Source organism: Talpa occidentalis, unplaced genomic scaffold (genome assembly GCF_014898055.3).
Source record: "Talpa occidentalis isolate TD23 unplaced genomic scaffold, MPIMG_talOcc4v2.1 talOcc4.12, whole genome shotgun sequence".
Lineage (NCBI taxonomy): Eukaryota > Metazoa > Chordata > Mammalia > Eulipotyphla > Talpidae > Talpa > Talpa occidentalis.
The window spans coordinates 42,620,841-42,648,410 of NW_023601212.1; the positions used below are offsets into that span (position 1 = coordinate 42,620,841).

Genomic DNA, 27,570 nt, shown 5'->3' on the forward strand with positions numbered 1-27,570 from the left:
CTGCCCCCTCCGCACTCTTCTGGTGCTATTAGCAAGCGGGCTAGCATTGGAAGAATCAGTGGGGTGATGAGGAACCCATTGGGGGTAGGAGGACAAGAGTGTTGTCATGGTAACAGAGCGTCTCCTAGGACGCTCTGGCCGCACGGGCCCTTTAAGGTGACCCGCCAGGCCACTCCCAACATGGCGGCGCGCCCATTGGCATCCCACCCACCCCCTCGGCCCCCACCACCGGCGGCGCGAGGGGGAGGGGGATGAAAGGGGGAGGGGGGGGGGGGGTGGCCCGGACCTCCCCATCATGGCGGTGCGGCGGGGCTGTCGCGCTGAGGTCACGGCGGCGCGCCGGGGGGGCGGGGCAGCGGGGGGAGTAATTTAAAGGGACAATGTCCCCCGAGCTGTGGAGGCGGCGGTGGCTGTGGAGGCCGCGGCACCGGCACCGAGAGCAACAGCAGCGGTAGCAACAGCGACGGCCGTACCAAGGAAGGGAGCTCCGTGCCCCGGCGCCCGGCCGGCGGCACCGCCTCCCCGGTGAGGCCCGGCCCGGCCAGCGGAGCTCGCGGGCGGGGCGGAGCCGGCTCTGGGAGGGGGAGGCCCGGGCCCGGCCGGGCCGGGCCAGGCGGGACCCCCCGGGGCGGGGGGCGGGGGCGGGGCCTGCATGGGGCGGGGCCTGGGCGGGGGCGGGGCCGCGCAGGTTGGGGAGAGCGGGGGTCTTGGGGCAGGTGCACCCCCCTACTCTACGCTTCCCGCGGGGTCTCCCGCCCCGAGGTGCACGGGTGGAGGGCTCATCTGCCAGACTCAGGCCCCCTGGTGGGCTTTGGTAGCACGGCGACACTCCCATCCCTGCGACCCCCGGGGGGCGTCCAGGCGGGAACCCCCTTCCGCACGCTGCCAAAGTGCTCCGAAGTTACGGTCCCGCCCGTTCCCCGAGGGCAGTGCCCACCCGGTGGGCACCCGCAGGTGCTTCCTCCGGGCCTGGGCAGGGACCCTCCGCCACGACTGCCAGCCCACGGACGGGGCCCCAGGGAGCACCCAGGCCCCCCGATCGCGGAGGGCAGCGCCTGCAGCCGGGCCTGGAGCCCCGGCCCCGCCCCGGTTGCCTGGGCCGGGCCTCCCCTCCATCTCCCTGGGGAGGGCGCCTCATTCCTGCCCTTCACTTTGCCGTTACCTTGAAGGTATTTATAGGTGGAGAGAACAGCACCCCCCCATCTCCCCGGCCTCCCTAGGGTCCTCATTTCTGGACCAGGAGCCCCAATCAGTCCCTTTTACTCACACACTAGAGAAGACCTTGGGAGGGAGGGATAAAGAAACCCAGGCTGGGTGTGCATGAGGGGTAATGTTGGGGAAAGAGCAAGAATTAATTCTGGGGTCACTTGAGGCTGTGTGTGAGGGTGAAGGGGTTAATGCTGGAGAACCCTAAGGTCATGTGGCAGGAGGGTTGGAGTGTGAGAAAGGTGCCCTGGTAATCATTGGGGGGGGAGGGGTTGGGGAAGTCTCAGTGTGTAGGATCAGAGGGTAGAAGTGCCTAGATTCATACTGAAGCATGGGCATAGGTGGACCATATGCATGTGCATGGAAATGTGGAAAGTGCAGCTGGAGAAAGTGCAGCTGTGTGTGAATGAAGGGAGGCACTGGGAGAAACTATAGCAGTCATGGTGGAAGAAAGCAGGGTGGCTGATTGCATGTGCAAAAATGGGGTAAACTGAGGCAGTGTAGGTTCTGTGTAAAAAGAGTTTTTAATAGAAGACTGAGGCTTGCTGGATACCATCCTGGATACAATATATATGGATAGGAACTCAGCACCATTAATTAGCTCACCTGTGCTGGGAGGTAAACTGAGACTGAATTACAAGGGTAAGGATGGGGGCTTGGAGGAAGGAGAAACTGAAACAAATTCCTTCCTACCTCCCCTAAGCACCTCTCAATTTCCCCTCAGATCTACAATGCCTCGCTGAGCCAGCCTAGTAGCTGAGTGGAGCCAAGCAAAGAGCACCCATGGATGGGCCCCTGGCAGGTGGCCTGGCTGCCCCAGATCGTCCTTGTGGCCCTGAGAGACTGCCTGGCCCAGCACCAAGGGAAGACATTAAAGGTGGAGCTGAGGCTGCTGAGGGGGAAGGTGGCATCTTCCGGTCCACCTACTACCTGCCTGTCACCAAGGAGGACCACCAGGAAATTCTGGATGGCAGAGGTGGCATTTCCGGTAAGAGGGTGGGTGGGCCTGTGGCCCTGGGGGAGCATCTAGCCTGGTTCCAGAGGATCAGGGAGGGCCAGGTTATCCAGCCCATCAGGGGCTGAGTTGGGATTCTGATTCTGCTTAGGTCCAGAGCCTTCTCTTTCCAATGTGCTTATTTTCCCATTTTACAATTGTGAAAACAGAAGCTCTGGGAACCAATGATCTGACCAAGGTTGCCCAGTGGGTGGTGAGGACCTGGGACTTGAACTTAGATATTCCTGACTCCCTCCTCAGAGTATGTCACTTGGGTCCGGGTATCCAACTTAGCCTGACATTCCCTGCCCCAAGTCTGTTCCCCAGGCATCTCATTCCTATCAATCTATCCCAGTTCCCTCTGGCTGCACTGTAAGTCCATGGGCCAAAGCACCTTGTGCCCTCTAGTGGCTAGGAAAGACTGGATAATCAGAGATTCAAGTCACCCTTTGTGCCTCAGTTTACCCAGAAAAAGAGGCTCTTACACTGTTCCCAACTCAAGACTTGTTAGTCTTGCATTAAACATTTAGCACATGCTATGTGCCAAGCTCTGTTCTAGGTGCTGGGGAGAAAGTTCCTTCCCTCAGGGGCCTGACATCTTAGTAGGGGACACAGACAACAAGCAACTAAATAAATAACACAAGGGTAGGCAGTAACAGGCTGTGAAGGTATACAACAGAGCACCAGGATCATGTCTGAAGGAATGGGAAATGCCTTCCTCGGGTGTTGGTGTTTGAGTGGAGCATGGAATGAATGGTGGCAAGTGCAAGTCAGGTGGAAAAAATAGCAGGTGCAAGGGCCCTGTAATGGTGTGCTCAAAGACAAAGCAGGAGCCTGGTGTAGCTGGAGAGCAGAGGGAGTGGCACTGGCTGATATACCAGACATCTCCCTTCATCTCTTTGGTCTGCTTGAAAGGCCATGATTTCCAGGAACCCCCAACACCTCACCAGGGGTTTCCACTATGCTACACTCTTTACATGATCATCTCATGTCATTCTCAAAAGGCCCCTATGAGGTGGTCTTGGTTATTATCATCCCATGTTAGAGATGGGGAAAGTAAGGCCCTGAGAGGTGAGTTGCCCAAAGTGAATCAACCAGACTGTAACAGCCTCATTCTCAACCTCCATTCTCAACCACCTCTCTGCAACCACCAGCCTCATTCTCAACCACCATTCTGCAATAAGGCCGACTTGACCAGGCCCTGTTCACCCTTAGTGATGCTCATGATGAGCAGACATTTACAAATCCCTTTCTCAGGCTGGGCACTATAGCACAGAGGTGACCAAACACACACACCATCCCCACCCTTGTAGGCCCTGGCACATTTGCTGGAGCAGCAATGGGGGAAGTTGGGGAGTCTCTGAGGCCCCAGATGAGGTGCCTGGCCCAGTCTGTAGGGTATCCAGGAGTTTTGGATGAGGAACAGTGAGTCAGGCAAAGAGAACAGGGGGCATCAATGCAGGAGAATCTGCATTGTGGAATCTCAGACTGGTGGCACATGAAGGTGTCATATGATGCAGGGAAATGGCAGGGTGAGACCCCTCTGGGCAGAATATCAGCATTCAAGGAATCTTAGCAATCCCTTCCTCCAAACATGAGTAACCCAGGCCCATACAAAGGTAGGACCATGGCCCAGCTCACCCAGTTAGCTCAGGACCTTTACTTTGTGGGAGAACAGGGAACAGGCTCTGGGGACACAGGTCCTCTCTGCTTCTGAGGAATTGGGCACTTCTTGACTTGGCAGAAGCTCGAGGTCTGGAGAAATGGAAAGGTAGGTAGGTAGGTAAGTTGGTGTGCCCTCTCCCCAACTGGCGAGTCAACCAGGGTCCCTTGCATATCCCTGGAGAAGAAGGGAAATGTGACTATGGAGGGTTTCCCTGAACAAATGTGGGTTGGGACAATGGGCTTGACTTGGGGCAGGGTTGGTTTCACTTAGAGTATGCTTGTGGCCTGGAGGTTGGATGAAGCTCTGGGCTTCAAACCTGGTATCTCCCCTGCTGCCCTCTCAGCCTGTTCAACCCCCCTTCCCTGGTATGGGCACCTGCCCTATGGGTCTTGTGATGCCTATAAATAGGAACAGGCTGTGGGGCTGCCATTCCACTCCGAAGCCTATGCCTTCTCTCATGCCTGCCCAGCCCTTGGAACCCCCAAAGCCTTTCCTGGAGTCGCTTCTTCCACTGCCAAAAATTCTTACCTAGAAACAAATACATCCACTGCCTTCTCTGTCCTCCATTATGGCTGTGTGCCTGGAATCCCCACAGCCTCCCTGTCCCCTCCCCTACCCAATGTTTGGGCCCTCTGCTTGGCTTCCCGTGTGCAGTGGGGCTGAGACGGTCTACATGGATTGATGGAGTCTGTTGCCTGCCTGGCATTGGGACCAGGGAGAAGGGGATGAACAACGCATCATTTCTGCCCACATGGGGCCCAAGACTGAGGAGAAAATCAGAGCATGGAGTAAGCAGGCCTGAGGCTCTGGGTCTGGACTCAACTTCCAACCTGGGATGTCTCCAAACTGGGACACTCCCAGAGAGGGACACCTCCCTCTTCCCCCAGCTGCGTCTCTGTGAATAGAGAATTTTCTATATCTCCTTGGTACCTGTCTCTGGTCCTCTAGACTTGGGTGGTGGCCATGCCCATTATCCAGAGGAGGAAACTGAGGCTCAGAACCGGAAAAGCATGCCCTTCAGGTCAATGCCAGGCCTTGAACTCACCATGTGTCTGGCTCCAGGTCTAGATTCTTGGCCAGTAGCCAAGTCTCCTGCTTTGAGGGTTCAAGCTTCTCATGGACACCTTTGTCATTCCTCTCTCTCATTTTCAAACCTTCTCAGGGGATCCCAGATGGCAGGAGTCAGTGAGGGCTCCTGGGCATGACCACTGCCTGAAGGCTGTGTCCATCTGACCTATAGGGACTTCTGGAACCTCACTGGCTGGCTTTGGGGGCCTCTAAGCAAGCCCTCTTCCCCCCAGGTGTCTTGGACTTGGGGCCCTACTTGACCTCCTTTCTCCAAAGTTGCTGCCACTAAAAATAGGAGCCTCGCTGGAGCTGCTCAAACAAAGAGGCCAATACAGCCCCCTGGCTCATGGAATTCTTAGACAACAGCAATTGCAGAATCATCAAATCTGGGACACCTAGAATCTCGGGAGCTTGGGGTCCCAGAATCTCAGAAGCAGAACACCTGGACTCTCAGACCTGCACTTTTGCTGTGCCGGGGGTTTGTTGCCATTGAACTGGTTGTTCCCAACAAGCTCATATCTGTGATTCTTACATTCTCAAGAGACCTTGTTTCTTGGGGTCTCTCTCCCTTGATTGGTCTAGTCCTTGCTTTTCTCAACCCTTACATCCTCTCCAACACCCCAGCCCACCTTCCCAACCTGAATCCAAGTGTGTCCCTGGTCTGGCCCTGCCCCCATCAGTCTACTCCAGGAGTTCCAAAATGAGAGTGATTCTTCCCCCAAGGGACACTGGCAATATCTGGAGAGATAATTGCTTTTCATCACTGCAGAGACAGAGACAGGAAGCGGGGCTATTGGCATCAAGTAGGTAGGTATCAGGGTTGCTCTTCAGCACACTGCAGTGCACAGAATACCTACACCACTGAGAAAGATCCAGTCCTAGATGCAAATAGTGCTGAGGTTGAGAAACTACTCTAGATGGTGCAACTTTCTGTACCTCCATCACCACCCTCTTATTCTAGAGACCATACTATAATCACACCTCTTCTCAGGCTACAGCGACCACAATTTTCTAACCCCACCCCTACTCATGCCCGTATTTCTAATTTCCTTGGCTCCTGGCAGCTTTCAGTTCCTGGGCAAAGTGGATGGTGGGGATTAGAAAAAGAAAGATCCCCAGCCCCAGCCCTCTCTCTGGACCATCCTCAAATTGAGGCTAATCCAGCAATTGCATCTGTTGGGCTCTGGACAATCTGCAAGTTCGCCCAGCGTGTTAACCTTGGCCCAGGCAATTGGCCTGCTCCCCAATTGGCACACTTGCCCGTGTCAGGCGGGTGTGGTGGGCAAAGGAAATGCAGGCCAGGATTCCTATGGTCGCTCCAGAAGTTAGCTCCACAGGCAGATAATGGAGAGTTGGCTCTATCTGTGTAGGGGGTCCTAGGAGAGGGTTTGCTTCTAGGACTTAGAACCTGAAAGGGGATCTGGAAGGCAGGGACAGACTCTCTGCAGCTCAGGCTAGATGTGCTCCATACCCATCATCTGGCTAGTAATGGTTTACTACCAGCTACATGCCAGGCCCCAGATGCTGCAGTGAATTAGGCCTCAGGAACTTCTATGCTAGCAGGGGCATGGGTGAGCAGTCATCTAGGGAAGGAACCAGGTAATTTCAGAGAATACTAAGAAATGAAACAGGTGCCCAGATTGAAAATCACAGGAACTCGCTAGGCCAGGGAAGGGCTCTTCAGGCAGAAAGAATAGCCAATGAAAAGGCTCTGACCAGAAACAGTTTGAGCTTTCCTTAGGAATCAGGGATGTGAGAGAGGGATGTGAAGCTGGAGAGACTGCAAAGGTCTGACCTCACAGGGACTTACTTGTAGATGGAAGTTGGGAATCTGGCTTTTATTGTAGACATGATGAGAAGCCAGGTGAGTTCTCACTGGGTGTGAAAAAAAAAAAGCACCCTGTTTGCAGAGTGGGGGCAAAGAGAAGAGGATTGAAGGTAGCAAGCCCCTGGAGTCCCCCTCCTCCGAAGAAACTCCTTTTAGGGCTCAGGAATGCAGAGGCCAAAGGCCTCTGAGTAGAAAGGGATGTGGAGCCAGCTGGGCCCTTCCAAGGTGCCCAGAAGGGATCCTGGAACTGGTGTGCAAAGGGCCCCAGCCCCTCAGGGTCTCCCCTCTCTGTTGCAGACGGGCAGCCCCATCCCGGCCTCAGCGAAGCCCTCCCCCGTGCCACCTCCGCCACCCATCGGATCAGCAGCTGGTGAGTGCCATGCTGGCCCTGACCTCAGGGAGGGCAGGGGGGCAAGCAGATCCAAGAGAGGCCCCTGGGAGAGAAAAGGGGATAGGAGGGAATCAGGAGGCCAGGCAGGAAGAGGTAACTCCCAGTAGGCAAGCCCCTGGGTATGTGCAGGGGGTGGAGGGAGACCCAGGATGAACAGAGATAGTCAACTCTCGTTATCCCTGTCATGAGCGAGATCAGAGAGGCAGGAGCCTGGAGATTGGCCTCTTGGAGTCCTGTCTCTGACATGAGACCCTTAGAATGATGCTAGCCCTCTCTGAGCCTCAGTTTCCTCATCTGTAAAATGGGGTCCCTAAGATGAATCTCATGAACTTGCCTTCAGGACACAAGGGACTTTCAGTAGAAGCAGGAATCCACAGCAATGTTGACACCAGCAACTCTTTATTAAATGGCTTGTCAGGTGCTAATAGGTAATAATAGACATATTAGGATTAATAACTCAGTTATTGAGTGCTTGCTGTATTTAGACTCTTGGCACATACTTAATGTGCTAAACCTTTGCCACAGCCCAGGGAGTGAGGGGGGGAAATGAAGGGGAGATGGTCCTGTTAGTATTGCTTGTCACCTGTGAGGCTTAGAGAGGTGGCCCTGATTTCCACTTGGTCATTAAGGGGAACCGATTTTAGCATCTCTTCCATGATGAGATCTATAGCCTTGGTGAAGACAAGATTTTGAAAAACAAAGGGAGATCTATCAGGAACTGTCATAATAAGAAACCACACTGGTAATAGATTCACTGGGAGCAAGGCATCAGGTGAAGCAAAATGTTTCTCCAGCACCACAATGAATTGTGCCACCCTCTCTTTATACTTCACAGGGTCAAGGGATCCCCTATTGAAAGGTTGTGGTTGGGATCATTTAAATAAGCACCTGCTGTTTGTTGCGTTGTTTTGGTTACAGGTATGAGAAACAGGCTTACATGCTGTGGCATAGGACACAGAGGCTCCTGGTTCTTGGGACTTGTCCCCATTTTTAGGGTTGGAAAACTGGGGCTCAGTGAGGTTGCCTCACCTTCCCTTTCCTCTATGAGAGGTCACTGGATCCAGAGGCTTCAACCTCTCCTCTCTCTGCCCTTACAAGAACAGAGATTCAGGGGAGAATTGTATTCCCTTGAGTTGTTTGTGCTATAGAGTTTTACCAAATTTGGTGGAAAGATAAAATTAACAAAAGCACCCCAGTTTGGGGAGGACAAGAGAAAAGCAGCCTGGAACACAGGTTAGAGAATTGGGCCCTCCAGGGGGAACAGATGAGAGTTGGCTGTGACACCAGACCTGGGGACACTTGTGACCCCAATCACACTCTCCATCATACAGTGGGGCTGGACTGTATGAACAGGTGCATCCTCGGAGTTGAGCCTGGTTATTGAACCAGTGGTTCTGCAAGAGTCTCCCAGCCCTCACCCCCACATTCCCAGCCCCCTCTGACTTTGCCCATAGCTGGGTTTCTGGTACTTGTCTCAGACTGCCTGGGAGGATCCCTCCCTTGCCCTAGGACGGGAAACTGAGGCCATGGCTAACCTGTCCCCATTGGCACTTCCTTGCAGCTGCTGGGATGGAGGCAGCCTAGACTTCCGGCCGGGCTCCCCACTACCCCATCTCCTGGACCACTTTCCTGGTCCACCTGATGGCCAAGGGCCCTGGGAGCACCCTCTGGTCCAGGAGGCCAGGGAGAGCATCCCATCTGAGCAGAGGTTTGAGGACTCAGTCATTGTGAGAACTGTGAAGACCCATCCTGAACTTGAGGGCTCTAGAAGGTTCTTACACCCCCAGTGTGAACCGAAGATCTTGGAAAAGGTCTCCCGGGGCCTCCCCAGATTGGACTGGCTCCCAGATGGAGAAGAGCAGCCTCCACCTCAGGATATAGGGCTACACCTGGACCTGCCACCCCAGCCACAGCCCCTTACCTCCTTCCGGACTGTGCTCGTGCCAGTAGAAGATCCCACTAAGACACTGGATGTAGTGGCAACTGGCACCAGAGAGCACCTGATGGACCTTGAGGGGCTAGCCCAGCAGTCTGATGAGTGGGATCTTCCCAGGTCGGCCTTAGAGGTGGCCACACAGACCTGGACAGTGAATTCAGAGGCATCTGTGGAGCGACTTCAACCACTGCTGCCCCTGGTCCAAACAGGACCATACCTGTGCAAGCTGCTGGAAGATGTGGCTGAGGGAGCAGCCAGTGAAAATGAGGATGAGGAGGAGCCAGCTGTGTTCCCGTGTATTGAGTGTAGTATCTACTTCAAGCAGAAGGAGCACCTGCTGGAGCATATGAGCCAGCACCGCCGAACCCCATGTCAGGAGCCCCAAACTGACCTAGCCCCGTTGGCCTGTGGAGAATGTGGCTGGGCCTTCACTGACCCGGTAGCCCTTGAGCGGCATCGGCAGCTGCATCAGGCATCCCGGGAGAAGATTATTGAGGAGATACAGAAGTTGAAGCAGGTTCCAGGAGATGAGGGCCGGGAGGCAAGGCTGCAGTGCCCCAAGTGCATCTTTGGCACCAATTCCTCCAAAGCCTTTGTGCAGCATGCCAAGCTGCACGTGCGCCAGCCTCAGCGCCAGGCAGCCAAAGAGCCCTTTGGGGGCAGCAGTGGGGCCGGCAGCCCCGGCCTTGATGTTACCACCCTCACCTATCAACCCTTTCAGGCCTCCTCCGGCCTCAGTGCCTGTGTTTTCTGTGGCTTCCCTGCACCCAGTGAGAGCCTGCTCAGGGAGCATGTGAGACTTGTACATGCCCGTCCCCGCTGGGAGGAGGATGGTGAAGCTTTGGATGAGGAACCTGCCAGCCAGCCTGGTACCAGCCAGGATGTGTACGCCCGCTTCTCTGCTGAGGAATACTTTGGCAAAGCTGAGCCACTCTTGGCCCCCACGTGGCAGGAGAACCCTGCTGGATACGACCCCAGTCTGGCCTTTGGCCCAGGCTGCCAGCAGCTGGGCTTGAGGGATTTCCCACTGTCAAAGCCTCTCCTCCCACATGGCTTGGGCCAGAGGCCCCTAGGAAGTCCAGCCTTTCCCTCACCACTAGCATCTACCCCCTATTCCTTACAGCCCAGTAGAAGCAGAAGCAGTGTCCACCCACAGGGTCTCCCAGCCCAAGTGGAAGACCGGAGGTACCCTTGGAGTGAAGAAGAGGAGGATATACCCCTGGCATCAGAAATGGACTTTTCCCCTGAAAATGGCATCTTTCCACCCCAAGTTGCCCCTGGCCTCATCCCCCAGCCAGCCCTGGCATTGAAGCAGACTTTCCAGGAAGCCCTGTGGGCAGCTGAGGCCTCACAGGAACAGCAGCAGCAGCTCTGCAGAATGGTGCCAGTGGTGCTGGTTGCAAAGCTGGGGCCACAAGTCATGGCTGCTACAGCCAGGATGCCCCCAAGATTGCAGCCTGAAGAATTGGGACTGGGGGTTACCCACCCATTGGACTTCCTACTCCTGGATGCACCATTGGGTGGCCCACTGGGACTGGACACACTCCTGGATGGGGACCCAGCAGTGGTACTGAAACATGAGGAGCGGAAATGCCCCTACTGCCCAGATCGCTTCCACAATGGCATCGGCTTGGCCAACCATGTTCGGGGCCACCTGAACCGTGTGGGTGTCAGCTACAACGTCCGACATTTCATCTCTGCTGAGGAGGTGAAGGCCATCGAGCGCAGGTTCTCCTTCCAGAAGAAGAAGAAAAAAGGTAGGGCAGCTTGTTCCGGTGCCTACCGCCATTTGAGGTCCCAGAGACCCATGCACAGCTGGGCAGCTGAGTTCTGAACTAAGCAACCCTCACTCTAGATCCTCCCTTAGTGCCAGGTAGGGTGAAGTCAGGGCCTTTCCTCCAAGAAGACCTGGGAGCCACAGCAAAGGCCAAGGCATCAGTGAAGGTATGGAGATGCCCCAATGCCCAGGCCCTTCTAGCAACTGGAGAAAGGAGGATGGGAAAAGACATCCATCCCAGGCAGGGAATTGTCACGTCTTATTCCTTCATTTGATGAATACTGGATGAGGTCCTCTTTGTTCTGGGCACTGGGGATACAACAGTAGGCAAAACAGTAGTCTCTGCTCTTCATGCCCCAGAAACAGAAATGGTAGGATACTGGTTGGCCTCAGAAGCTCCCCAGGTGAGGTATGCAGATCTCTAGGCACCATGGTTTGTCTCCAACATCAATACCCTGGGTGGTTCTGAGGCTTACAGAAATGGGCCCATCTGAGGGTAGTAATATGGTGTTTGAGAATGTGTGTGTGCCTTTGTGTGCGCTGGGGGCATGGGGCAGGGTGGATAGTCATGAAGTCATGCAGGTATGTGTTGAGTGAACAGGGATGTGATAGACAAAGCTGAAGACTAGGGAAACCCAGAGAAGGTCCTGGAAAGTCCAAGTAGGCTCCCAGAGGAAGGTGACCTGTCCTTTTGACCATTAGTTCATTCAAAAAAGGTTTAACTTATGGCACTGGGGTGGTAGTAGGCAAAAATAGATAAAGTATTGGGCTTTATGAATCATTGGAAATTTATGAACTTGAATTTACTTGAAATGGCTCAATTAATGCAGTACAGATATAGATAGCAATAATACCTACCTGAAGCAATTAAAAAAAAAATAGATGAGTTCTAGATGTGAGAATGGTATTAACTGAATACTCACCCAAATGATTGCAAGTCCACACCTGAAAAAATATTTCTGAGGCTGGGTAGGGTCCCTGGTGCTGGGAGTTGGCACTGTTGGTTGGGGGGGAAGGGTGGTCAAGCAAAGAAGGCTTCCTGGAGTGGGGGACAGCAGTGGCTGTGTGATTCTTGGAGCGGGGAGGGCAGCCCCAAGAGGCATGGGGAGGACTGGAGCCAGAGAGTTGCTCCCCAAGGCAGTCCATGTTCTCTCTCCCTCTGCAGTGGCGAACTTTGACCCAGGCACCTTCAGTCTGATGCGCTGTGACTTCTGTGGGGCTGGCTTTGACACACGAGCTGGCCTTTCCAGCCATGCCCGGGCCCACTTGCGGGACTTCGGCATCACCAACTGGGAGCTCACCGTCTCACCCATCAACATCCTGCAGGAGCTGCTAGCCACCTCCTCTGCTGAGCAACCTCCCAGCCCCCTGGGCCATGAGCCTGAGGGGCCACCTGGTGGCTTCCTGACTTCCCGCAGGCCCCGCTTACCTCTCACAGTGCCCTTTCCACCTACCTGGGCTGAGGACCCTGGGCCAGCATATGGAGATGGTAAGGGGAAAAAGGGTGGGTGGGGATGGAGCCCTGACCCTCCCTAGGGGCTCAGAGAGATCAAATGGAGGAGCAGTCAGTCACTGGCTTTCCTAGATGCATTTCAAGTCACTTTACAAAGCATGTTGAGATGAAGGAAATGTTCACAACTGCCCTGACACTTAGGGATCATTTCTGTTTTATTCAGGGTCTGAGTCTAGTTCCTTTCTGCCCTTTCTGATAGTGATTTTCAACATATGCCTTTTGACCATTTACTTGGAGTCAGATAACTCATTTACGCCCTTATAGTGACTCTATTATATAGGTGTTGTTATCCCCATTTTACAGATGAGGAAACTGAGGCCCAGAGAGCTTAATTAAGGTCACACAGCTGGAAGTGGTGGAGCTGTAATTTGAAACCACAGGCTGTCAGGCTCCAGAATCCTTGCTTTAAGTGACGTCTTCTATCTAAAGCAATGCTGTCCAATAGAACTTTCTGAGATGGAAGAAATGTTCTCTAAATATCTGTACCATCCTGCAGTGTCACCACTGATCATGTGTGGCTGTTGAGCATATGAAATGTTGTAGTGCCTGGCTAACGGTGATCCTACAGGACAGTGCAAATCTAGGGTATGTGTTCTAGATTTTCAAGAGTGCCTACTTTGTTAAGCAGCATTGATAACTCCTCTCCTAACTGCTTTCTGTATTCTAAGGTTTCATTTATGCCTTAAAACAAGTCCATGGGGGAAGGATTGTTGTCTGTGGGTCAGTCACCTGGTTTGCAAAAGAGCTAGACTGCTGAACCATGTATTCAGTGGTCTCTCCAGTGGAGAATGGCCTGGAAAATCTAGAAGTAATAATTGGTGGAGGAGTCTAGGACTAGACACCTTTGAGGAAGTGGAAGGGTGAAGGACCAGGCCCAGTAAAGTCTGTCTTTTTGGGAGTCTTTACTAAGCTTCAAGGCAAAGAATTTGGCAGTGAGAGTAGGCAGACTCTGGGGAATGGAGAAGGTGCCCGAATGGGGAATTGCCCATGGGCTGCTTGAGATTGAAGCTTCCTTCTATGTTTCTCCTACTGGGAACTTCCAAGGTCCTATTTAGATCTGTACACTGGGCTTGGCTGCACCCATCAGCCAGCCCATTGACTTGAGGGTCTGTACAGGAGGGGTGGGGCTATCAAAGTCCCCCTCCTTGACAAGGAGACTGAGGCACAAAGAAAGGATGATGTCTGGTTGAGGTCACTTGGGAGAAAGGAATAGTGGAGATGTGACCTCAGGCTTCTTGCCTTTGCATTCAGCTCACACACGTGGCTAGTGTCTCTGAGGCAGCCTGAAGGCAGAGTTACTGTGAGGGTGTCTGGGAGGCACAAAACACAGCCCTGAGCCACCCCCAGTCTCTTCCCCATCCTTTCTCTGTTACTTCAGTATTGGCCTGCATGTCAGGCTTACACCCACTACCTGGCACCTGGGTCAGGCACCCCAGGGATACAGATATATACACGGCAGTCAGGTTCAGCTCTGAATAAGTTGTTTCCACCAGAAGACCAGTGTGCCAGCCCCAGTTAGTGCTGAGGAAGTTGGAAGAGCCACTTGGGGGTGTGAGGAAGCAGCCTCACACAGTCCTGGCCTTGTCCTCAGGAGGAGGAGCGATCATCAGCCTTTCACTGAACACCAGGAGGGAAGGGCAGCGGCAGGGGCCGTTAAAGAGCGGTGGAAGCCTTGCCTTGAGGAAGCCTTGCCTTGAGGAAGGATGCTCAAGATTAGAGATAGGTAGGCAGCGGCCCTGCAGGGCTGTCTTTAGAAACTTCAACCCCCATCCCCTACCTCCCTAAATGGGCCAAAGGGGGGCGGAGCAACGGTCAGACTCCGGCCACACCCAGCTGTCAAAAGAACAGCTGGGGGGCATCGGTTTTGGTACTGGGAAGGAAGAAGTGGGTAGTGCCTGGAAAGTACGGACCATGCGTGGAAGTCCGTAGGGCTGCGGACGGCGCTGCAGAGAAACAGTTGAATACCAGGATTATGTTTGGGGAGGAGGAGTGAAAAATCCTCGTGATTGGGGATCAGGTGTCTTCCAGGGTCCCCGAAACGAAGGGGCGACTCCCAGAGAAGGAAATGGAGCTCGGAGCGAGCAGATCCGTGGCAAATCCTAGCTTCGCACGTCGGGGCTCCAGGAACCTGAATACATGTGGTTGGAGCATTCCCATCCTAACTTTAGGGCTATCCGGGGGCGGGAGGATGAGAGAGAGGTGAGCGTCCGGCCGTCGAGGGTCCGGGTGGCGTAGCCTGCATTTGTGTCTGGGCGCCCGCTGCAACCTGATGTTTCCCTCCCGCCGGCGGCCTAGGGCAGGGTGGGAACAGACGTTTGGCTTTCGGCGCTCGGCGCTCTCACGGATGCCCTGGGCGCGCGCCTAGGGGCGGGGCGGAGCGGAGAGGCTGGTGGCGCCGCTCGGCGCTCGGCTGCTCCCGCCTGGGGCGGCCGCCCCGCGTGCGCCGGAGCCAAGATGGCCGCCTCCACCGCCCAGTGCCGAGTGACAAAAGCGGAGAGCAAGGCGGCGGCGGGGCCGCGCGCGGGGGGTGCCCGGGAGCGCGCACCCGCGGGGGCTCCCCCGCCCGGGCCCCCGAGCCCGGGCCCCGCGGCCCTCGCTGTACCGCCGCCGCCGCCCCCACCCTTGCCGCCGCCGCCGCCGCCGCGCCGCCGCGGGGACGGGCCCAAGGCCGAGCCGGAGCCGGGGCCCGGGCCCGCGCCGGGTAAGAGCCCGCGCCGGGGAGGGTGCGGGGAGGGCTGAGTCGGCGTCCCACCCGCAGCCACAGCCGCCCCCACCGCCCACCGTCTGGTCTCCGGGACTCCCCCTCCCCCCTCCCCCCGGCCCTCTAGTCGAGCGGGCCCCGCGCCTTAATCGCCGCTCGCAGGGTGCGGACTTGAGAAACACTCTCCACCGCTGCCCCGCAGAACCCTCGCCCGGTCTGACAGCTGCCCCCTGTTCCCTTGGAATCCCGGGATCGTCCTTTCGGCAGTCTCGGGCCCTCCATCGCGGAAACCCACTCCCAGCCACTTCAGCCCTGACACGACCCTGCCCCGTCTGACAGACGCGCCCACTCCACTCAGAGACTGGCAAAGTCCTCGGTGTCCCGGGGTCTGGTGGCCCCCTCCGCCTGCCTTCTCCTTGTCATCGCAGGACTCAAACTGAGCCGGGACCTGCTGGCCTCTCTTCTCATAGCACTGAGCGTTTCCAGGGCCTCATCCGAGACAAGTTCCTTCATCTTCAGAGTTCTCTCCCCTCTGCCCTGAACGCTAAACTTGGGATTCAACAGGCCTCTTTCTCTGAAAAATTAGATTAGTAAAACCCGCTTTTCACTCCCTGTCCTCAAAGGTGGATGGACATTCCACTTTCCCACCCCACCCTCCCAAGCTTCCTGGCCCAGGATAGATGTCTCAAACTTCTCACCAAGTTCAGTGATTCTACTCTTCTGTCCACAGTCAAATCCCTGCTAATCCAAGCATTCAGTTTTCACGTTAACCCACTTTGGGCTCACCTGGTGAGCCCAACTGTCTATGGAGCCACCTCTGTGTCCTGCATTGCCTCATTGTGTGACTTCCCACCTATGCATTGCCCTTTTGACCTTCTATGGAATATCTCTTCTAACTACCTCCACCCCCACCCCTTGCTCCTCACACTCCCAAGATGTACAGATCTTCTTTTTCACAAGTTCTTCCCCGAAATATTTTCTGTGACATCCCTTAGCATGGGAGTCAGACTAGCACTGTATCCCCTCACCCGCCTGGAAGCTGAACGTATTCTTTGCTGTCAGCAGGCAGCCCTGATATCCCTATACTGTACTGCTGCTGTGGGTTATGAGTGGAAGCTCAGCTTTCATGGGGTGAGCTGCCTCCCAAAATAAGAGCAGACACCAACTGGAAGAAGCCCCACCATCCCCACAGTCCATTGACTAGACCACTGGGGGTAGACATCCTGCACCTTACATGGGCTGAGCATGTATTCCTAACCTCACAGGCCTAGGTTCTGAGGAAAACACAATGGTGGCCATGGACTTGGGTTCCCCCCCGCTCCCCAAGAAGAGCCTGCCTATCCCTGGGCCCCTGGAGCAGGTGGCCAATCGGCTGAGTAGCAAAGTGGCAGCAGAGGTTCCTCATGGCAGCAAGCAGGAGCTGCCGGACCTCAAGGGTGAGTGACTCAAGTGGCATGGTGGGGGTGCTGACCACGCTAGTCAAACTCACAAGGGAGCTTTCAGGCCTGGGGGTTAGTGTGGGGCACCAGGTTGACCATACTGCTCTCTCTGCCACTCCAAGGCACCACTGCAACACTCCACATCTGTCTTCTGTCTCGCGAGCTTCCACTGTCCTGGGCATGCATACATATTTGGTCTTGACCTACACCCTCACTGGGTGAGGAAGGGGCATCTAGAGAAGCAGTGAGCGTGGCCCTCAGCTCACACTCAAACCCAGTTCAGTTGCCAACTTTGACTATCATTAGCTGTGTGATCATCTGCATGATGTAGACTTGTCTGTCTGTTGGTTTTCATGTCCAGCACAGTGCTGGGTCCCAGGTATGTGAGAGGAGCAAACCAGACCTCGCCCTGATCCTTCGGGTCATTGAAGCTGGGAAGCAGCAAGGCAGAAGATCAGATAGGCACTTGTAAGGGCTCTAAAGAACAGGATGTAAGGCATCACATGGATGGTGGCTGGGCCTCCAAATTTGGAGCCTGTTTTCATCTGCATGGGATGGCTGGGACTGTAGAGATTGGCTAACTGTGTGAGCATATGACAGGCAGGTTAGCATTTGCCTAAAAATCTGTTGCCAGGATACCCTGATGCTTTGGAGAAAGTCAGGTGTTCCATTGACTAGACCACAGAAAGGTTCTGCCTCCTACTGTGTGCCCTTTAGTGTAACCCTTCTCTGTGAGACTCAGTTTCCTTATTTGCAAACAGGACAGGCTAATTCCCATCTTGAGTCATTTTGAGGATCAGGAGGCCTTGACAGAAGTAAAACACTTGCAGAGGGTCTGGATGAGTGGGGGGAGGACAAGTGGGTGTAGTGACCTCACAAGGGTCTCTCCTATCTTCCATCTTGCCCTCCAGCTCAGAGCCTGACCACCTGCGAGGTCTGCGGCGCCTGCTTTGAGACACGGAAAGGCCTGTCCAGCCATGCACGCTCCCACCTGCGGCAGCTGGGGGTTGCTGAGTCAGAGAGCAGTGGTGCCCCCATCGACCTCCTTTATGAGCTTGTGAAGCAGAAGGGCCTGCCTGACACTCACCTTGGGCTGCCCCCGGGTCTGACCAAGAAGACCAGCTCACCGAAGGAGGTGGTTGCTGGGGCCTCCCGGCCAGGCCTGCTCACCCTGACCAAGCCCCTGGATGCTCCTGCTGTCAACAAGGCCATCAAGTCTCCTCCTGGCTTCTCAGCCAAGGGTCTGGGTCACCCACCGAGTTCCCCACTCCTCAAGAAGGCACCGCTGGCCCTGGCAGGCTCCCCCACCCCCAAGAATCCTGAAGACAAGAGCCCCCAGCTGTCCCTGAGCCCCCGGCCGGCCTCCCCAAAGGCACAGTGGCCCCAGTCTGAGGACGAGGGGCCTCTGAACCTCAGTGAGTTCGGGCCCCGGGAGCCAAGGGAGGTCCTGGCATTGGGAGGGATGGGACCTCAAATTGGGCTTCAGGGCCCAGGGTGGGGAAAGGAGGGAACTGCAGCTCCTATGTCCTGGGTTGGCCAGGTCAGAGCATTGGTTGGGGTGTTGTATCTCCTGTTGGGCTGTCCATGCTGCGTATTACCATCCCCTTCCCCCTTTCCATCATTGTTCTTCCCCTGAAGACCTGGCCATGACTGTTGAGCCTGCCAGTGTCATTCTCACAACTTAGATGCAGCTTTTGTCCTTCTCTGGGTCTGAGGGTTAGGGCAGTGAAGGTGACCAGAGCTCCCATGGGCCTGGCTCCCTGGTGGGGCATTGTGGATCCTTCAGACAGGAGGCTCCATAGTTGGCCCTGTCATCACAACTGCCTAACTGTTCTGTGCAGAGGCACCTCCGACTGTGCCCAAGTATGGCGCTGTGCCTCCTGGGCTGCCTATGGGCACAGCAAAGTAGGGTTTAGGAAGAAAACACCCAGGTATGGTGAGCAAGTTTAACCAGGCATCCCCCAAGAAATCAGGTTTTCCTGATTTCCTGTTTGTGGGTATTAGAGTCTGGGTCTGACCTCCCCTATTCCAAATTGGCATGAATGTTCCAGGAAGCTGCTTGCACTATCTTCTGTGCTGCCAGGAGCAACTGTGCCTTTGGCTATGTGACGCTTAGTAGCTGGGTCGGTCCCTGCTTTGCACCTGTCACCTGCCTAGCACAGCCCCATAGCTGGGGTCCCAGAGAATAAGATCCTCAAGCACTGGATAGTGCCACCATCTCTCCACCCCACATCTTCACATTCTCCATACTCACCTTGATGCCAAGGGTTCAGGCAGGGAACAGGACTTCCTGCTTCCCCAAATCTCATAAAATAAATTTGTGGCACTAGTCTTGAACCCCCAATGGCCTGGGCAGCCGAGAATCATACTAGGCCCTCCTGCTCAGTCCCCCAGGGCCGGCCAAAGTGGCGGCCGTGAACCCCCCCCTGTGTTTTGTCTCCGCAGCTTTAGATAGTGCCGGGGGCAGAGAGCTGGACTGCCAGCTGTGCGGTGCCTGGTTTGAGACCCGCAAGGGCCTGTCCAGCCACGCCCGCGCCCACCTGCGCCACCTGGGCGTCAGCGACCCGGACGCCAAGGGATCCCCCATAGACGTGCTCCACGGGCTCATCAGGAGGGACGGCGTCCAGATCCGCCTCCCACCAGGGCGCGGCGCCCTGGCCCACCTGGGTCGCCCTCCTCTGGCCTCCGCGGCCTTCTCCTTGCTCCCCCCCCCACCGCCGGCCAAGAAGGCCAAGCTGAAGGCCACGGGTATGGCCAACCCCTGGGGGAAGCAGGACCTCTCGGCCGCTGCAGCCGCTGGCATTTTCTGGGCCTCTGATGTGGAGCCATCTCCTCTCAACCTCTGTAGGTTCTCACTTCAGCTGCCTCCTCCTCCCTGCGGGCCCTGGAGCCCCTCCCGGGGGGGTGTTCACAGCCCCCAATCTACTCCCTCCTTGCTTGGGCAGGGAGTAGACAAGGGGCCCTTGGCAGGGGACCGGTTCTGCTGAGAGATCTCACTGGCAGTCGGCTGCTAGGCTCTCTCTCTTGGCCTTTGACCTCTATGACTATGACCTTCCCTGAGAATGAAGGCCAAGGGTTGGGTACTGCCTTTTTGGTGTGGAACATGCCCATAGTTGCCCCTTAGAGTGACTGCTTAGGTGGTTGCTTCCTGCCCTCTTGCCCCTTTCCTTATGGGGACCCACAGAGCCTTGGAGTCTTGATTCCATTCTTCTCCACCAGAACTGAGGGCCCATGTGCTCTCTGGAGCCTCACCTCGCTCCTGCCAGGTGTCTGGCCTCCCACCCCACTCCTCAGCTCCCTGGCTTGCACCTGCCCTCCACCGCCACCCCAACCCATGGGTGTGCGCTGCCCACACCCAGATGACCAGGATACCCACAGGTGACAATGCTAATGGTGTCCAGGGTGTTCACTGCCCCTTTTTCTTCCTCCTGCTGCAGCCTCAGGCCCAGAGCCAGCACGGGACATCCGCTGTGAGTTCTGCGGTGAGTTCTTTGAGAATCGCAAGGGCCTGTCCAGCCACGCACGTTCCCACCTGCGGCAGATGGGTGTGACTGAATGGTACGTCAATGGCTCACCCATCGACACACTGCGGGAGATCCTCAAGAGACGGACCCAGTCCCGGCCTGGAGGACACCCTAACCCACCAGGGCCTAGCCCAAAAACCCTGGCCAAGGTGGTGGGCAGTGGAGGTCCTGGCAGCTCACTGGAAGCCCGCAGTCCCGCAGACCTTCACATCTCACCCCTGGCCAAGAAGTTGCCACCGCCACCAGGCAGCCCCCTAGGCCACTCACCAACTGCTTCTCCTCCTACGGCCCGGAAGATGTTCCCAGGCCTGGCTGCACCCTCCCTGCCTAAGAAGCTGAAGCCTGAACAAATGCGGGTGGAGATCAAGCGGGAGATGCTGCCAGGGGCCCTTCATGGGGAGTCTCACCCATCTGAGGGTCCCTGGGCTGCACCTCGGGAAGACTTGACCCCTCTGAACCTATGTAAGTGTGACCCTGGGGAAGGGCAGGGAGAACAGGTAGAGGGGCCTCCTCCCCACCTCCCCTTGGGGGTACCCAGAGTGCCCAGGTTTGAAGTGGAAGGGAGGATACACAGGTTCAGAGAATGAGGAGCTAACTGCACATTCCTACTATGCAGACTCCCGACTAAGCTCCTGCTTGATTCTCCTACATGAGGGAGGCAGAATTGTGTCATTCAGGGATGGCATCTTCAGTCAGTTGATAGTTACTGTCAACCAGGTTCTAGGAAAAAAGACCACAAGGATCAATTAGTGATGTTTGTCATGGCAGGAATATAGGCAGAAGTAGGTGTCTGAACTGTGTCTTTCTGATGTTCCTGGTCACTAAGAACTTGACATTTGGAGTCAGGTTCAAGTCATGATTTCAGCTGCTCCACAGTCTAGCAACACGTGATCCTGGCAGGTTTCCTCTTTTGGAAAATGGAGATCAGCGTGGTCCCATCTCTGTTCGGTTTTCTCAAGTGGTGGAAATCACTTAGCACAGTGCCAGGTTAAACAGTTCTCTGTATGCAGTAATTGTACCTCTACCTGTCACCTGATCCCGTCTCCCATTGTCACTGTATTCGTTCTTCTCAGGTTGGCTGAACTGTGTGCTGAGTGGTGAGGTTGGACCAAGCCTCCACCTTAGCACTTAAGTACATATTTCATGCCAGCTTTGTGTCATGTGCTTTGGCTTCTGTGTTAGGCCCTTCCAGTAATGCTGGGAGGTGGAGGTTTCCATGTACATTTTGATGAGGAGGAAACTGAGGCTCAGAGAGGAAAAGTGGCTTGTCTAACATCACACAGGGGATCCCAACCAAACTGGCATCTGAGCCCAGGATGAAGGGAGCACTTGCTCCACAGCGCTTCACAATGTCACAGGTAGTCATTGTAAAGCCAGCTAGAACTTGAAGTGACAGAACAAGCAGACCAGGACATACATGAGGGCCTCTGGAAGCAGACAAGGGAGTGGGTCTTTCAGATTTGGGGTGCATGGATGAGGCAGTCAGGCAGCTGGCACTTAATTTGGGCCTTGAGCTTGGAGGCTTCCCGCCGGCAGCTGCCGCCTCCTTCTCCTCCCCTTTCCCCATCCTGGACCCCCTGCAGCGTCCCGGGCAGAGCCAGTGCGTGATATCCGCTGTGAGTTCTGTGGCGAGTTCTTCGAGAACCGCAAGGGTCTGTCGAGCCACGCGCGATCCCACCTGCGGCAGATGGGTGTGACTGAGTGGTCTGTCAATGGCTCGCCCATTGATACGCTACGGGAGATCCTCAAAAAGAAGTCCAAGCCATGCCTCATCAAGAAGGAGCCACCTGCGGGAGACTTGGCCCCTGCCTTGGCTGAGGACGGCCCCCCCACAGCGGCCCCTGGGCCCATGCAGGGGCCCCTGCCACTGGCGCCTATGGCTGGCCGGCTGGGTAAACCAGGAGCTGGCCCAGCCCAGGTTCCCCGTGAGCTCAGCCTGGCACCCATAACTGGTGCCAAGCCCTCAGCCACAGGCTACCTGGGCTCAGTGGCAGCCAAGCGACCTTTGCAGGAGGACCGCCTCCTCCCGGCAGAGGTCAAGGCCAAGACATACATCCAGACTGAACTGCCCTTCAAGGCAAAGACCCTCCATGAGAAGACCTCCCACTCCTGTAAGCAGTGGGTGGCAGGGTCCTGGGAGGGCATTTACTGGGGCCTGCAGGACCGGGCATGACCCCGTTCACTCTGACCCCCCCCAGCAGGGGCCCCTTGGCAAGGCTCTGGTGGGATGTGGGATTCTGACTCGGACAGGGCTTTCTGGGGCCCCTTGCTCCCTTGGGGCTGGGGCTCAACAGCACCCCTCTGCCCCACAGCCACTGAGGCCTGTTGTGAGTTGTGTGGCCTTTACTTCGAAAACCGCAAGGCTCTGGCCAGCCACGCAAGGGCACACCTGCGGCAGTTTGGTGTGACAGAGTGGTGCGTGAACGGCTCACCCATTGAGACACTCAGCGAATGGATCAAGCACAGGCCCCAGAAGGTGGGCGCCTACCGCAGCTACATCCAGGGCGGCCGCCCCTTCACCAAGAAGTTCCGCAGTGCTGGCCATGGCCGCGATGGTGACAGGCGGCCGCCCCTGGGGCTGGCACCTGGGGGCCTGGCCATGGTGGGCCGCAGTGCCGGGGGTGAGCCAGGGCTCGAGGCAGGCCGAGCAGCCGACAGTGGTGAACGGCCTCTAGCAGCCAGTCCACCAGGCACAGTGAAGGCTGAGGAGCATCAACGGCAAAATATAAACAGTGAGTGCTGGTGGAGAGGGTTGTGAGGGCAGTGGGCACTTGGAAAGTCCTGTGCTGCCTCTGTCACCAGCTGTACTGTATTATGGTGCCCCATAGGATCTGCCCTTTGCTTGCTGAAGGCAGGAACTCCCCAGGGGGCCTCACACTCCAGCTTATCTCCTGTTCATCTCCCTACCTTTTCCCACCTCAGAGTTTGAACGCCGACAAGCCCGCCCTCCAGATGCCTCTGCAGCCCGGGGAGGCGAGGAAGCCAATGACCTGCAGCAGAAGCTGGAGGAGGTCCGGCAACCCCCACCCCGGGTTCGGCCGGTTCCCTCCCTGGTGCCCCGACCCCCCCAGACTTCACTTGTCAAGTTTGTTGGCAACATCTACACCCTGAAGTGCAGGTACAAGGTCTCTGGGGGAGGGAGGGTAAGTGGAAGGAAGGGAGGGAGATAGGGAGACCATCTAGTTGGGGCTTAGCCTTCCAGAGCCTCAGAATAGGACAAGGTTAGTGAGGTTCAGAAGATTGAGTCCCAAGGACTTCTCTGAGGTGTGGCTGGACCCAAGCTAAGGGGTTCTCAGAGCATCAGGCTAAGATCTGGAGTTTTGTAACCACCAGCCAGACATGCGTTCAAATGCCATAGTTTGGTGACTTAAGAATTTGGTGACTTTGGACAAGGACTTCCTTTCTGCTCCAGACATCAATATCTTCACCAGTAAAACTACATTGGGAACATCCTACCTGGCAGATTTTTTATCAGGATTAAGAGTTGAATATTTAGAAAGCACTTCGCTTCTGAACCAGCAGACCACCTGGAGCAAATGTCAACCTGGGAAAGAAAAAAAAAATTGGTTGTAGTTAATTCTTACCAAAGTACTCACTTTCATCAGAAGGCCAAGAAACTGGGACTCCGAAACATGAGGGGGACCCACCACGCAGGCCAAGTTAGAAGTCCAATTTGAACCAAGTCTCTAGAGCCACAAACTAAGGCTCTGAGACCTGTGGTACTCAAGGACAGGCACAGTGTGGAAGGGTAAGGTGTGCTTCTATAGGGCCTCCCCCATCTCACATTATGTGCTTCAATCAGATGGTGAAGGTGCTCTGGAAGCTTAGTGATTCTTTTCCGACTTCTGAACCAGCAGCCCTTCCTGAGCATAGAGACAGGGGTCTTCTTCAAGGGACCCCACCATACCCTGTGATAGGTATAGAAGGTGCGTGCACTTGTGTGTGCGCGCACGCACACACACGCATGCATGCACGCATGCGCGCGCGCAGAAACATCTTACCTCTGGGCTCCCCTTCCTCAAATCCTGACTTTCTGTATCCATATTGAGTAGCAGCAGGTGTGCCTGACATTCAGGGTATATAACTAACAGTGTAGGGATATGGGCAGGGTTATGCATCTGCCTCTGCTCATGGCTTTGTCTTCTCCTTCCCTCTGATTTACCCTCTTCCTTCCCACCCCCCCCCCACCCCCCCGCCACATACAGGTTCTGTGAGGTGGAATTCCAGGGGCCCCTCTCCATCCAGGAGGAATGGGTGCGGCATTTACAGCGGCACATCCTGGAGATGAATTTTTCCAAAACGGACCCCCAACCTGACGAGCCCCAGGCGCTGCAGGCACAGACAGCGGCAGCTGAGGCACCCTAACACAGAAGCATTCCAGATCTCCTCTCGTGCCACCTCTGTCTCCTCTTCCTCCTCAATCTTTTCCTCCCTCCGTTCCCTCTTTCTTTTCCGTTTCCAAAGGAGCAAGCCAGAACCTCAAACCGGCACCCTTTGGGGCCGGGCACACTACAGCCGGGGCGTCCTTACCCCAGCCTGAGGACACTGGGGCCACAGGGCAACTTCCTCCAGCCCACCCTCACCCATTCCAGCAGGGTCAATGGCCAGGTCTCTGGTCACAGGGGAAGCAGGCCAGCACTCCCCTGTGTCTAGCAGCCAGATAGGGTTATGTTTGCTATCTGTGGCCATTTGCAAAGATCCCAAAGACCCCTGTCCTGGTTCCCTTTTGCCCTGGTGAATATCCTCTCACTGCACGCTCATGCGAACACAGATACACGCATACACCTCGTCGTGAGACCCGGGATCTGCCCCAGCCCCCCAGTTCCTGAGTTGAACAACCACGTCATGCCACGGTGCTTGCTCAGGGGAAGGCACACTCCCTTTGTAGGCCTGATAGGGCCTGGGAGCTCCCCACTGAGTCCACAATGCCACGGAAATCCTGTTGACACCCCCCCCCACACACACACACACACCCACCCCCCCTGGGGCCTTCCCGGCTGGGAAGAGCTCAGAGCTGACAGCTGCCTCCTGCCATGTCAAGGCCCCCTCAGAGCCCCTGGACTCCAGGGCCCAGGAAGGGGTGGGGGTGGGACTCTTCTCCCCCACCCCTGGCCCCTCCCTCTTTTCACTGTTGCTTTCTATGTATAGCTCCCTAGACCTTTCACTTTTTTAAAAACGCGTTTTGTGTAGAGAATAAGGAACGTGGATCTTTTTATTTTGCAACCCTGGGCCAGCTAGAAACTGGGAGTCGATTGACCTTTTAACTTTTTTCAGTGGCCACATTTTGGTTATCGATGTACCTAGAAGTATGTAAATTAGATTAAATTTCTCTTCTGGAAACACCCCAGGGCAGGCGGCCAGCGTGTGTTTTTCTGTCAACTGGACAGGCTGGCATTGTTTGGCAGCCAGGGCTGGGATCAAGCTGTCTCTGCTCAGAACCCCTGGAGGCCCTGGGTTTTCCTCCTAGCCAACCAGACCCTTCTGGGGACAAGCCCAAGTTCCCAGCTATTGGTTCTGAGTGGCTGGCGTAGCTGGTGGGGAGCCCTAGCCAACTGGTGACATGGCTTTTGTGAGCAGAGGAGAGGAACCAGAGCTATCAGCAACTGGTCTGGGAAGGGAGTCAGGATGGAGAAGTGACCCAGGTTAGAAGGCTCTCAGAGGGCAGGAGCTGTCCAGTGAGGGTGTGGGTACCCTTCAGGTGGAGGGGAGAACGTAGCTCATGGGACTGGCCTGCATTCAGGACATGACTTGTCCACATACACATACCCCAAACCCCAGTAATACAAGGGGAAAAGGGAGCTGCTGGTTCCTCTGTGATGTTATTTATTTTCTCACTCTGCAAATGTTTATTGAACATTTCTGAGATTTTAAGAGATTTTGTTGGCTGCTCCTTGTTTATTGCATGTGATTTTTCAGCTCATCGTTATCACGTCTATGGCTAAGGGCTGGAAAGTGGCAATGACCTCTTGGGGTATAGATAGCAGAGACCTCCTCTACCCCTAACCTTATTACCCCAGATCCCCCAACTAGCCCCTGCCTGGGGCTGGGCGGGTAGGGGAATGGTAACCACAAGCTGTGCTAATACATGCCCACAGAGTGGTCTTGGTCTGCAAGCTTAGGTTTTCTGTTCATGTGAGGTCAGATTATACATCTTGCCCGGCATAGGAGGAATTGACCTCTTCCATCCATGCTATCATGCAGGTAGGCATCTCCTGGAATGAAGCTAACTCAGACACTTCCTCTTTTGTCTTTTTATAAGTTAGTTTTAAAAAATGTAAAATTGATATGAACTCAATGTAAAAAATTCAAACAATACAAGAGCTCATAAAGTCACATAGGAAGCCCCTCCCACCACAACCATGCAGTGGTAGTTGTGAAGGTCTTTGAGTGGGTACATAGAGTTCTTGCCACAGAGGTATCTTTTCCGAAAACAGCACACCCCTTCTTGAGCCATTCTGTCTCAGAGGTAGCACATTGGTTGTTAAATTACCAAGAGGATAAAATGATGGCTGTGGGTACATACCTCAGGATGTGTGTCCCAGGGTCTTGCCTTTGGAGGGCAGGCAGGCAGGCAGGCAGGCAGGCAGGCAGGCAGGCATCCATCCCTGACATTGACACTGAAATGAGCCCTAAAGCCAGAGTCCACATTCCTGCTTTGTATATGGCACTTCTCACTTAAGGCATCATAGTCCTTGTCCCATATTGGCAGCAAGTTTTGCATAAGTCCTATCTTTTTGGTGAGGTTTGTAAACATTTTATCAGAGAATTCCTGTCATACAAAGAAAAGTAGGATGAACACTCATCTACTCCATATAATTCATCACCAATCTTCAGCTATAATTCCAAGCTGCGCTTTTCCCCTTCCTCATTTGCATTGGGGTCAATCACATTGTCTTAAATCTCTTAATATTTCAGCAAGTTTCTCTTAAGGATATGGACTTCTTAAAATGTCATTGCACCTAAAGAAATTTCAATATCAAACATCAACAGCATAATTTAAAACAAGGTGTCCAAATCATAATTGTACAGTTTGGTGAATTTTCACACGTCTGCTGCTCTATCTCATCTCTTAGAAATGATGAGAGGTCTCTGACGTTAGATTCCACACCTCCGCTAAGCGTTCTCAGAAGAGGGCTGGAGATTGCCCTGTTACTGCAGGATATCCAAAGTCCATAATGAACCAGGAGGGTCTTAAGAGGTAACTCTGAAATGTCAAGGACCTTGAACAAGTCATGAATTCCAAGACTCAGTTATCTTGGTCCTCAAAGATATGAGGAAGTATTTGAGATGCAGACATTTATTACATATATAGACATGCTATATAAATACATTCGTTGTCATTACGTCACGATTAATAATGTAAGACCCAGCGCACCGACACCAGAATGATTTCATTACGTACATTGTGATCTGTTTGAACACACGCTTATAGCATCCTGTTTGGCGCTCAGCTGTAATTTTCATTCCAGCATGGCTTTACCATGTTCGTTTACAAGCTGACTGCCAGAAGGGTTAAGAATAGCCTGG

The 27,570-nt window shown here is 54.9% G+C and overlaps 1 protein-coding gene across 11 annotated transcripts; it reads left to right on the forward strand.

Annotated features, from left to right (window-relative positions):
- Positions 1-392: 392 nt before the first annotated feature.
- WIZ (WIZ zinc finger) lies at positions 393-27,469 on the forward strand. 11 transcript variants are annotated; one of them, XM_037506023.2, is made up of 13 exons: positions 394-525; positions 1,931-2,194; positions 7,060-7,132; positions 8,715-10,846; positions 12,032-12,355; positions 16,346-16,516; positions 17,431-17,934; positions 18,965-19,363; positions 19,957-20,505; positions 21,627-22,154; positions 22,356-22,775; positions 22,966-23,161; positions 24,249-27,469. In XM_037506023.2, exons 2-13 carry the CDS (start codon positions 1,990-1,992, stop codon positions 24,406-24,408), a joined length of 5,661 nt encoding a protein of 1,886 aa, XP_037361920.1. In that variant the 5' UTR covers positions 394-525; positions 1,931-1,989; the 3' UTR covers positions 24,409-27,469. The 11 variants fall into 11 exon arrangements, with proteins under 11 accessions (XP_054549304.1, XP_037361920.1, XP_037361924.1 ...); XM_037506024.2 differs by lacking the exon at positions 394-525 and adding an exon at positions 1,102-1,169; XM_054693329.1 differs by lacking the exon at positions 21,627-22,154 and having other exon boundaries at positions 393-525.
- Positions 27,470-27,570: the final 101 nt, after the last annotated feature.